Source organism: Battus philenor, unplaced genomic scaffold (genome assembly GCF_028537555.1).
Source record: "Battus philenor isolate CCGP_79_NKW_IND1 unplaced genomic scaffold, ilBatPhil1.0.hap1 SCAF_26, whole genome shotgun sequence".
Taxonomy (NCBI): Eukaryota; Metazoa; Arthropoda; class Insecta; order Lepidoptera; family Papilionidae; genus Battus; species Battus philenor.
The window spans coordinates 4,071,701-4,085,141 of NW_027181689.1; the positions used below are offsets into that span (position 1 = coordinate 4,071,701).

General features: G+C 29.7%; 1 protein-coding gene across 2 annotated transcripts in view; it reads right to left on the minus strand.

Moving 5' to 3' along the window:
- The window catches only part of LOC137925217 (extracellular matrix-binding protein ebh-like), a 42,315-nt gene extending 29,768 nt beyond the window's left edge, over window positions 1-12,547 (minus strand). For both annotated transcript variants that reach the window (XM_068768624.1, XM_068768625.1), the window contains exon 1: window positions 12,410-12,547. In XM_068768624.1, coding sequence (XP_068624725.1) covers window positions 12,410-12,496 — 87 coding nt within the window. In that variant the 5' untranslated portion in view covers window positions 12,497-12,547. The remainder of the gene's footprint in view (window positions 1-12,409) is intronic.
- Window positions 12,548-13,441: the final 894 nt, after the last annotated feature.

Consider the following 13,441-nt stretch of genomic DNA (forward strand, 5'->3'; position numbering starts at 1 on the left):
TTTTCTTGTCAAAATCAGATAATCTGAAAATAATGGAAGTTCACAGTTCGTAAGTTGTGCCCACGAAAAATAATCTACTCTCGATAGTGAAAAACGATTGTTTGATGTTGAATGCCCCCAACAATCGTTCTGTTTGTTGAAGCAAATAAAGAAAAAAAATTATCAACTTTTATAAAATATTCTTAGAATTGGTATGTAATATGTTCATGGTTATATTTAGCGTAAAAATTAGAAATATTTTACCAATTTTAACCAAATACGCATTTTTATTGCTACAACAATAACAAGACCAGTACAAAACGAATGCTGCGTTCTTTGAATGTAAGTGTAGTTAGGAAAGTGTTTCAATATATTATTTTAAAAACAAAGCTTAAATGTAGTAATAAATAAAATGTATTCCAAAAATATACTTTTATCATAACAGTTTAATCAATTCGCAAAAATTGGTACCTTTAAATCTACAATAAACTAATAAACGTTTTCATAAATATTAAAAAAGTATATTTGTATATGAGATTTAAAAAATTAGGTCCATTGTTACCTTTTATTTTTATATATTTATATTTGTTATATTAAAATGAATTATGCCCACAGTAATACCCTAAAATATTAGCCATAATTTATACATCCCCACAACTTTATATTATTTGTTAAGAAAATAAGAAAATGATTCATGTAACTATAATAGATTACGATTGGCTGAAGACTGCAACATAAATGCTGAATAATAATATTTGCATAAAATTTCTTATTTTTGTCAGTCTGAGGTACTATTTAGTTTGTTTTATTTTGCTAAATAACAATTTTTATTGTATCCAGTAAACATGAACATCGCAACTTACATAAAATATCACAAACAAAGAACAGCTCCGTTGAGTTCACGTCTTACATTTTGCAATCCGATACCATAAAATGTTTTACGTAACACGTCGTAACTTTTCAATATAATTTAGTACGTAAGGGTTCTTGCGCCCGTTTTTGTAATTACATCTTATAACTAAAGTAACCTACTCGTTTTAAATCTTTAGTCTTCGTGGGTTGGATCAGTTGGCATATCAAGGCTCATGGTTTGTTTATTTAACATTAACCTGAAGGAATCTTCCGCGACACCTTTCCTATGAAGCAACTAGAATGATAAGTCAAATTTAACGGTAGCTTTAATATTGAGATGTACAAACCGTTCATTTGATGCGACCGCGGTGTCATAGACAATTTTGTACCAAATTATACATGACATACTTTCATTTTTACCACTTTAAGATGCATTACTATGAAATTACATTACCTACAGCGTCTAAAACTGACGCAGAAAGATTTATGCACTACTTTTTAACATTGAATAATACTGTTTTTCCATTAGCATTTGCAGCTTCAACGGGTTTGAGTGTGCTAAGCGTTCGAGGCTTAGCCTAGAACTGGCCTACATCTCTTCACAGTACGAAGCTTGAAGACTAATTCGGGAGCATTGGTTAGGGCGGTTATTACACTGGTTTGGGAGACTAATTCTTGGGACTGGATGTGTGCAGGGGTCTTCGGAAGAAGACTTCACATATGGCGACCACTATGGGCAACGAAATTGTACGCTTTTAGCAAAAGATGCAGATATATTACAAAAGACATTGTCTTTCAGCTTACGGGATAGGTATTACAAACAACATACCATAATTTATAGTTTTAATGCAGTTTTAACAAGCTCATAAGCCTCATTGGGAAGCTCGCAGTCGCTAAACGCGACACAAAGAGGAGCTATTCTTTCGATTACTCTACGAGATCTAATTAAGATTGAAGGGATCGAACAGAAGTAGTTAACATAGTTCAGTGGTTTGGCAAGTTGAAATGGGCAAGTCATATGATGCGCAGAACATATGCCAACATATGCCTTTAGGTTCTAAAAAGGAGACCACAGACCGGCCAAAGCAGCGCAGAACGACAATCGAGGTGGACAGGCTACCATGTTAAAGTCTTCAATAGTAGAGATGGAGGCCATTTTCAACTGGCTCTACTGAAAATCTACGATGGAGGTAACCTATGTCCAGACATGTCCAGTACAGCTGTGATGAATGATGTTTATAAATATTTCGTTTAACAGATAGCATTGATATTGAACGCCACGTTAATGATCGCACTGTATTCAATAAATTTTCCAAATGATTATTAAATAGGACCGCATATTGTGTTCTACAACATTCAATAGTCGCGCATCCTGTTCGCACATAAACAAGTGGTCATTGTGCGTAACACTATCGTATATAGACTAATGTACTATAAAATGATGGTTCGGTAACTCGGTCAAAATGAAATTTATATACGACAATTTTCGTAGGTGAAAATTTCCACCGAATGCTTCAGTATTAGTAATACAATGCAAATTGTATCTGAAATGTAATATAGATTTAAAAAGTGACTCCCAATAATATTTTTAAAGGTACGTTTAAACAGTCGATAGTTTTAGATATATGTTAATTATAATTAACTGTACGCTTGTTTCGTGTGATCTCCGCAATGCCTTTTGTGGGTGTATTTTATAACATCCATTCTTGTTCATTTTAATCATGCTAAATAAACATTGTGTCCCATTATTCCTATAGGTGCCAAAGTGTAACAAAACGTTTTTTTATGTACCTCACCTCTTACGTAATGAATTTCGTAAGACCAATAATTTCTTAGCTAGCCTCTACTCTATTTTAGGTCTGTAAATCTATTTAAGAGGTATCATGATGAATCCGTATGCAGGTGGATCTCTAATACAGGTTGATCGTTTATAGATGTATAAGCCTTGATGCGGTGAATTAAAAATTTCTGAAACCAATGATTTTTGCATAGTCTGTACGTCACATTAATTGACAGCAAATGAACTATATATTCGCTCATTTAACCAATCAACCTGTATATATATCGATGTCATATTTAACACATTATTTTAGCATAAAAATATTCAATTTAATTTTCGTATATTTCGGTATTATGTTACGGTATAATGTGCATCCTTTCTTCGTTTATGAGTACAAATGTACAATTTATAGCATATGGTCTTGACAGACTTCTTTGAGGTTTATGATTAATAAAATCCTTTACCTCCATAAAGCAAAAAGTTGAATTATTTTCTTATGAGTAAAGTATTTTTAGAGATATGTTTTAAATTAAAATATATAACTCATTATGAGTAATAATCAAAATATTTTAAGCTATAAATTTAAATAATTATGACCATTCAAAAAATTTAACATACAAAAGGTAATAAATTAAAAAAATATATATTTTATCAGTTCTACTATGTAGTTTACGTTCCATTGTAATAAGTACGAACAATATAATTTCAACTTAAACAGCCACCTGTGTTTCGAGTGATTGAATTTCGCCTCTAAATGTTATGCCAAAGCTTCTTACTTTTGTTCTTCCTTCTGTTTTGTAAATTTCGAGCTCAATTATCGAAATAACCTCGACCACCATCGCATTTTCTGCCAATCAATGTCCGTATTTATTACGATGTACAGAGTGATTGGTTATAATTGTAATAACTTTAAAGGGATGAATACAAAGCACATTGGTCAGTAAAAGCTTTTACATCTTTTTTCAACTATCCTGTATAAATTGATCACCCTGAAACTATTGGAATGCGACAAGCAAAAAACTTCTGGCAGTACAGAGACCGCAAAGAGAGATAGTTAACAATAAATTTTATTACGTAGAAATCGGAGATTGGAAAACGCTTTTCTTTACTATATTATCATTACATTATTTGTAATATTTTAATTTAATTTAATATCCTTTATTGTACATGCTAGAAAACTTACAAATAGTTTCATATAAACAAACAAGTACAATGGGCGGTCTAATCACACGAGGCAATTTCTTCCAGACAACCATAATGTGGAAACAGTAGAAGTATAGATAATGAGTAGTTAACACGTACCAAACATACATATATACAAATGTATAAAGCATATATTCTTACAATAAATAAGGTATACTTATTACACTGTAATACATTTTATAAATATAATAAATCAATAAATAAAAACATCAAACCATTGATTTTTGGACAGGGTGTACTATACAATAATCGAAAGCATGTTTTTATATTCACCACTAATACCATTTCACGCCTATAACCAATCACCATGAATTATTCAATAAGCTAATGAGTGTTGGATCCAGTGTTTTGTCGTTAAAATTCGAAATCTTTAAATAGTAAAGACAATCGATCTGTGCCGTGAAAAGCTCATATATAGAATGCTATTATTTGTTTCACGTTGCATATTTTAGTGATTCTTCTAATGTGCGGCCAAATTTTACAAGTGTATTAACTAAAGATTATAGTCAGAGATATACAGACGATCATTTGCCCAAAGTTATTTTTTTTTCTAAGAAATTATAGATGCGATTTAAATAATAATCTGTACTCTTCTGGTTTAAGTACTTGACTAAATGTATACAAAATTCAAACACCAAACTTGATATATTATTATTGTAAACTATATATAACATGAACGTTATTAAATTTTATACAGCAATGTAAGTTTGAACATAAAATGCATACATTCGTTTGTCCGTGAGTGATCGTTGGAGCGCCAGGCAGAGCCAAATTAAATGGTATCCTTCGAACGCGTCGATGAACAATAAATTTGTATATCAAGGGGTAAGGGGTACGGTTAAAGTGTATGTGTAATACACAACATATAGCTACACATATAGGCAAGCATATCTGCGTTCAGGTTTAGGTAAAAGGGTAAGAAGTATATCAAGTGTTACACATGTACTGAAAACCTTTTGTTAATGGAACCGAAATCAACTAACCGATCAGGCTCGCAACATATCCAGAATCATACATTCTCAAATAACATGTCTATGTTGGCATCAATTAAAAAGAGAATTATATAAAAGTAAAAAAAACCTTTAAAGAATTTAACAAGAAAACTGAACGAAATTCACATAAACATAACATGTACGCGCAATAGAAAACAATCTGTAATCCGACAAGGCGTTTGGTGAGTCGACGAAATATAAAATCACTCTCTGACCTAAATTTTTCTCTATACTATTGTGCTACTTAATTATGTCACATAACATTTTCCGTTGATTTTCTTTAACACTCGCGATATTTGGCAATTTAAGTTTATAATATAATGCAAACACGACGAAGCATGTCCGCCTACAAGGTGGTCCTATTGAAAATGTACGGGGGAGGCCTATGTCCTGCAATGATGAAGATAATGTCAAGTATAACATTTGAATCTTGTTTACATTTAATTAAGTACTTTTACCTATGAAGTATAATAAATAATTTAACCAAACCAATTATTTTCGACTAAATCTAAGAATACTCTGCGATTCAGCAAATGTGGCTTGGAGTCTCGCTCGCACAAACAGGTATAGTAATCTATTTTATTAGAGAATTCACAAATTTTTTCTGCTTTACATTGAAAACTATCGTCACCTTTACATCAATAAGCGCTTGTATATGTGATTTATTATTTACAATTTCTTATATATTACTCTTTTAACTAATGCCTTGATAACATAATGCTGTTTGGTGGTACATATTCTGTTTAACAATTAAAATTTTACTAGTAGCATATTATATGTAAATAAACATTATTTACAAACAATATTTTTCAGTTTGCTATTGCGGTCTCACCGCTAAAATACCATAAACAGTGACTATGGTATTTGAGCCTTCATAACATACATGATAAAATAATAATAAACATACAGCCATAACACGTGTTACAGCCATAGATGCATTGATAAACAAGTTCACATGTATAGTCTACTTGTGTGCTTTTTACCTAACTCGTAACGGATGTACGATGTTGGTATTACATCACTGAGTTCTCTGAAGTCGTCGGTAATCGGAGAACAAATCTGTGCGAAGATTTATAAATGTAATAACAGCCTTTCGATTCATTAGCAAAACGTCTGAATGTCTTTAGTAAATAACAGAAATTAACCTGTAAGTCGCGAGTGATGACATTAAAATGTATTGAGGTAATAATTAATATATTTCACTGCAAATTAATTAAAACCTGTTTTTTCACATTACTTATTAACGTACTAATAAAGAAGGTAAACACGTAAATGTCGCGTCTTGAGGTCAGAGACAAACCTCTGCTAAAATTACCTTCAGCCAGATTATAAAAGACATGATATGATAATAAAATAATTTTTATTCAACACAATATCTATCACAAGATTAAAAGGGGTGAATGCCTTGCAATGAACAAGCCTCCTACAAGACAGAACTCTTGAAAATTCCTGCGATGACCGGGCCCGCGCTGCCGGCATCTAGTTACTTGAAGTGGAGATCCTACCCACGCGACGTATGCCTGCTCGTGGTCGACAGTCTAGAACACTTCGGACCCAACGCCCACCGGTTGCACGAGCGATTTGCCCCGCCCACTGCTACTTCAGAAGATCAATTCTTCGAGCTACTTCGGTAACCTTCGTTTTTCCGCTGATCCAATTTCCGATTCGATCTCGCGGTAATATAATAATAACACCACATAGATAAAAATAACTACAAGTACAAGGACATAGTAAGGCAGCAATAAAATTCGCAATTATAAGTTTTATCTGCTCCGGTACCGGAGATTAAACTCATCTCGTCGGTATTGTGAAACTGAACAAAGAACCCCGCGACGTTAAACCGACGGGCTTCGCACCTTTACTTTGTCTTTATTGTCATAGACGTTCGGGTTTAAAATTAAAAAGATATTTTTGATACGAGTCTTTAAAAAATCAAGAACTTGTTGCCCTCCTCTAGTTCGACTAATTCTTTATAACAACTTGTTTTTGAATAAATCTAATTGAAAATATGTTTAATCTCATAGAGATATAAGAACCTGATTATATATTAAACCGATAATACTAAGTTTTTTATATTGTTAGATATAATTTTTATACAAAAAACGGGGTGATTCGTTACAAATGTAAAAGCATTGCTATTGCCGGTGAATGCACGTTTATCTATGAAAATCTTAAAGCTTTTTTAAGCGATTGAATGTTAGCAAAAGCTCATTTATCAGCAAAATCTTCAATGCTTTTTCGCCTAAACCAAAAACATGAAAAAAATGTCACCTTAATTTATTTTTTCTATTGGAATGCAACAGGCCAATAACTTTAACTTTAGACAGATAAGTCTGGTACAGCTTGTCGACAATAATATATATTTTAAAATTGCAATGTAAAATTTTAAAACACTTTCCTATTATATTACTTATGTACTTATACTTATTTATGTTATAGATTTTTGGATAGGGTGTACCGTATATATATATATATATGTGTGTATATGTATGTGGATATATATATATATATATATATATATTTATTCGGTCATAAAATAACAACAGAGACAGAAAAAAGACAACTAACATAAGTATATAATAATTTAAAAATAAATCAAGCTATGCTCTCAGCATGTGATCTGAAACTTTTAATTAGCAATTCTATTTCATTTTTGTGTAACACATGTTAACCTCATTTCGCTACGCGTTCAATTATTACGTAGACCAAAATAAATATGACAAGTTGTGATTGCTAGTGATCTAAGAAAATAATATTGCACTGCCTATCCTGCCGCCTAACAGTAATGAAAGCAACTGTCTTCTGGTTTGAAATATCCATAACTATATTGTATTCACCATACAGGGACAATATAGTACTATTCCAACAGTACTAAAGTGCAAAGGGTAGACGATTGTAATGCTCGACAACAATGTTAGAGATATTTAGACGCGTTTACTCGAGGAAACATTTGTGAGCAAGCAAAAAAATTTTAAAAAATTTCAGTGATCATCATTTTAGCTATAAAACATCCATTGTTTTATGTGTGCCTCCCTCATAGATGTCTAAAATGATTAATAATAAAACAGTAATAAGATGAGAATGTATAGCTCAAAGTATTTATAGTTTGTCAGCCAAAAGCTTTAAATCTTTTACACCTCTTTATCCAATCACCATTTATAAAGTAATCACTCTGAAACTGTATTATCATTGTGTTATTTTTTATGATGACTTTTCATTTTTGCATAAGGTGTACCATACACTGCGTGACAGCAAATGGGCTATACATTGACCTGTTTCTTTTACATCTTTAATTATCCTACATCTTTAGGTATTAATGAATTTTGGTAAAACAATGAATATATAAAGATGGTTTATCAAAAAAATTCATTACAGTGTGAAGTACTTTTTGGTGATAATAAAACTTGAACCCTTGCAGCTTTAAGTTGAATGTTCCCTTTATGGGAGTTGCGCCTGTTTCTAGTTTTTTCAAATTAGTCTCTTCTGGCATTCTTTACATGTCATACCAAACACTTTATGCGAACAAGAACATTAATAAATGAATTGGATTATTAATAATATACAATTGTAGTTCACTTCAATGACACATTGATCCAATAATTACAAATCAGTTTGTCAATAAAAAGCAAATTAACCTGTCACTTCCTAAAGGCAATTACAAATAAATTGATTGTACAGATAGCCCATGGTGCTTCATCAAATTTTAAAATTGGCTAATTACTTTCGATTTATTTATTAACAGGATTGTATAACTGTGTTAAATATTAAGTATTTAAATAGTTTTATATGACATTTGATTATATAAGTTTGAATTTAATAGATTTGTCTAGTTTTTTTTTTAAAACAAAATAATTCCTTACTACTTCTTTATACTAAATTAATCTTATAGTTCATTTTTGTCATGATGACTGTTTGTCCTTTTGGCATTTACAGCTTCACTAGGTGTGAAGGGTGGCAGATTACCCAGGTTCCTCTGGAAGCCTTTACTGAAGTCATTACATTGATACTCTTCCACATCGGAAAGTCACCAAGTTCTTAGGCAGATACTGTATGATGTGACTAGGTGCAAGAGCCTCCAGGTGGAACCTGAGTTATTGCTGTCACTCTAAACGCATCTAGATTAAAAATTTTCCATTTCTTCTCTCCCTATTTTACTCTTTGGTATTCCACTGGAATACTGAAATATCTTTTAGCCACTCATAAAATTTTCACCTTATTTCTAATTTTCTTTTGTACTGTATGCTTTGTGCTTCTTTATAATTGGTTGTGCAATTTGTTCTAAATTAATGTATAAGCTTAATATTGTAGTAAATTGTAAGCTTATCTAACTTAACATAATAAAATATATAAATTAGTAAATTAAAAAAATTTAAAGCTATTATTGGATAATCCAATAATTGCATTTTTATTGAAATTATATTGTATACACCAATTATTTTATCACACAGACAGAAAAATCAGCAAAATAATTTATTTGATCTATCTCTATCAAATATGTATGTGATTGACCTGGGTAACAATAAAAAATAAGAGATCGAAAGAAAACAAGTAATTATCCTTTACAAAATTCATTAACTCTTTTTGAACTTTTTAAACAATACATAACACAACATGTACGTAATTTTTTTTTAATTAAAACTTTTTTTGATATGTACATAAATGTTTGTAGTAAGGATCTAAAAATAAAACATCAGTAAGGTTTATACGAAATGATCGTCGCTTTGGTAGTTGAATTCTTTTAAAAAAAAGTTAGAACATTCTAAATTTATAAAAATTTCTGAACATGTGCTTTAAATAAATATTTTTGTTAGGGGCCATCAATCGACATTGTTTTATAATGAAAATACTTTGCAGCATATAGTTGTGTTTAGGTCTAATAAACAGTATTGTACAAGAATACAAAGTAGTGTTTAAATTTAAGCAGTGAATAGTAATGAACACATTTTTGTACAAAACAATATTAAATGTCTGTTGATATAGATCCAGTTATATTTATATTGAATAGTTTTTGACATGTTATATTAGGAACACAGATAAGTTTCAGCTTTCATACATATAGATAGACATTTTTTATTATTTTTAATGATTAAATTTCAGGGCCCACTTGGTCTTCCTACTATCTACCTATTTGTTTATTTAGTAATTTCACATTTTATATATTGTGTAATTAAGGACTTAACATTTTATAGGCTTTATCTACCAATCAACACAGTGCTACAGAGATATAGTGTGTAACACAGATGTGTACATATCAAGATATGGTAGACAATAAAGTGTAGTATAATATTGAATTATTATTATATATTACATAACATACACATAAATCACATATAAATATATACATTATATAACATACTAGTAAACTATGATAACTATGGCAATTTTTTTCCAAAAGGATTCTGCACACATTTTGCAATGAAAAGGACAAAAAGATTTCTCTCATGGTTAATGTCAAGGTATGTGTAAATAAGGAATTAAGCAGAAAAATGGAGTGTTAGACATGAGTAAAGAATAAAACATAGTTAAGGCAAAAATGTTTAAACCAGATCAAGCAGCAGTGTGCTTATGTTTACAAAAGTTAATAACTTAGCTTTTGAAATTTAATTACTAGTAAAGTATATGTAGTAAATTAAATCATTGTAATTGTTTAAATACAAATAAAATTCCTAAGTCATTAAGAGTAATACAAAATTTTATTGTTTTGTTTTTTCAACATGGAATGAACTCTTGTTGATGTCAAGTCGAATCTACCAACCGTTTGGATGAAATGTCTCAGACTATGCAATTTTATTAAATAGTATACATTTTTAATATATATTGAAATTGTCTCCAGGCGAACACTTCATGCTCAAGGTGTGGTATCTTCTCTTATCATTTACAATGTAGTAACACTTAGTACATAAACTTTTTTAATGTGGCAATTTAAGCTCTGTACATATTTCCTGAGATCTTAATATGAAAATATCCTAATAGAAAGATTTGCTAACTTGATAAAGTTGAGTCTAAGTATAAATAATTTTTTTTTCCTTTGGTATTTATATTGTGAATGTTAGTTTTTGAGTGGAACGGTAATATTTTAGTAGATTTACAATACTATATATGGTCATAGATGAACTTGAAAGCAGGAGTCAACATATTTATTTCTTTAATTTGTTCTATTAAAAGTTATCAATCAAGTTAAATATTGAGTAATAAGAACAGCCTACCCTATAGCAGTATATATTATCATAATATAAATATGACACTTAAATTATTTAAGTATAATTTATCTTTAAAAAAATTCAATATATCACATTAATAGTTTGTATATTTTTATACTGTGATCACGGCCAATACTATATATGGTTGATGGATTCTGTCATTGTTATTATATGAAAGTATTATACATTTAGTTTATATCTCAAAGATGATATCATATTTAAAAAAAAAACACCAATAATAACATAAGAAAAATGTAATGTTTTATGTTGTATCCTCATTCCTAAACAAAGGCTACATAAATTTCATGTTGAAGCATATATTGTGTAATTACTGTAGGTAACTAGAAAACTGTAATATAAAACAGAGACATTTCAAATATACAATTTCTAGTTAAAGAATTATAATTTTTATCTATATTAACATATGGTTTCATGATAAAGGAAATTAATTAACCTTTCTTAATGAAATAAATCCTACATACTTCATATATACTACTCAAAACGTTAAACCACATATTTTATCAAAAAAACACCTGAGGTTGTAGTAATAGAACAATAATAAATGATATAAATGAAGTGATGGTATTTACAAAACTATCTACTTGTTGCTAACAATGGGTGATTCAAAACATAAAACAGTAGAAGTATTATACAGGAAACATTGACATTTTTATATAATAGAAAACATTTTTATTATTTAGAGGCTTGCTCAGGGCTAATATTATGTGGCAAAGTAAATAATATAAACTCTTATATTTATTTTCTACATAAAAGAAAAAATGATACCAGAATAAATATATTTATGTAAATTTCAATACGAAATAAAAACTAAAAATACTGTTATCAAGAGATAATAAAAAAAAATTGTTTATCATAACATAAAAATCATTTAGAATTTTAAGATTTATTATTTTAATAAGATTAATCTAAAAACTAAAATTTACTAAAATTCATAAAATTCTATGTACGGATTTCACATTTTAATTAATCGTTTACTCGCCAATAAATTAAAGCTCAAAAATATTTAGTTCAATAGAAATTGTTCTACTGATAAATTATCTATTTTCACAAACTTTAAGGACTACGTGATTACAGGGAATTGTAGAATGGCAGACTTCATCCCTGATGGATCATAGATTTAAGATACCTTTACAGGTGTATAAATTAAAGTAAAAATGTATTGTAGGTGATATTATCGAATCTTAATTAATTATCGTAGACTATCACGAAATCGTTCAGTAAGCATATTTAACACATTTAATACAAAATATCTCGATATCCATCAAAAAACACGAAAACAAGAGCAGGAAGATAGCAAATATGGCGGCCATAAAGTGAACTTGCAATCACAACGGCGTCACACTAAACTCATTTATCTCTTTAACTATTTAAGCTAGACTTACCTTGTAAAGTTCAATGTAATATGATTTGCTATTTGAGCCACTCGATTGATTAATTTTCACGTTTTTTCCATCATTTGTAGAAGTCATTTCTCAAGAAAATATCGCGGAGAGACATTTATGCGCTTGTGTTTTCGTAATGGTGCTGTCAAACTTAGTGTTGCAATTTACAATATCAAAATACAGAACACAGAATAAAATACCAGAAATCTAAAAGTTGATTTGTTGATCAAGATAACAGCACAGCTTAATAATAGAAATCGTAACTAGAAACCACGTAAGGTTTTACACTGTACATGGGAATTTTTAAAGTATACATTATTTTTAATTACACATATTTGTTAACTAAAATTAATGGCAAAACTTATCTTACTGGTTATTCATAAAAACGTAAGAATGTGTATACATGATGGTAAATTACTTGTAGACTGTCTGGGAATAAATACAACTATTTGCTGTAGATACCGCCTTATAAAAAAAGTTTATTGTTTTAAATAAGATTAATGAGACCTAGACACTAATAATTTAAAACTTGAAAGTATATTAAGTTGTTACTTGGCACTTTTTAAATTACTGACGATCACTACGAATAGCAATCGCTTTTATTCGCTCACAAAAATGCTCAAAAAGCTCTACATTGCCGCATATTATTTAAAGTGGATTAGTTAGTTTCGAATATTACTTAAAAAGCTGGTATATATATAGTGGATGCCTTTTCTTATTTATTAGCAAATGTCCTGTTAAAATGTCATCCAAGTCTGTTTGTTCCTTTGAGTTGTGGCGAAATTAAAGCTAACATTAACACTGTAGCTGATTTTATGTTAATAATTTCATATAGTAGGTACAAAAATGTTTTTAGTTGTACTTTTAGTTTAATAAATTATTTCCAAAAATAGTTATAGTTTTTTCCTCCGACAGACTCAATTCTACTAATGATTGTAGTGCGCGTCACAATTGTAAAAAGATTTAGAATACGTTTACACAAGACTGCATTTGTAAAAAATGCTCATGTAACTATTACTAAAGTTTTACTTA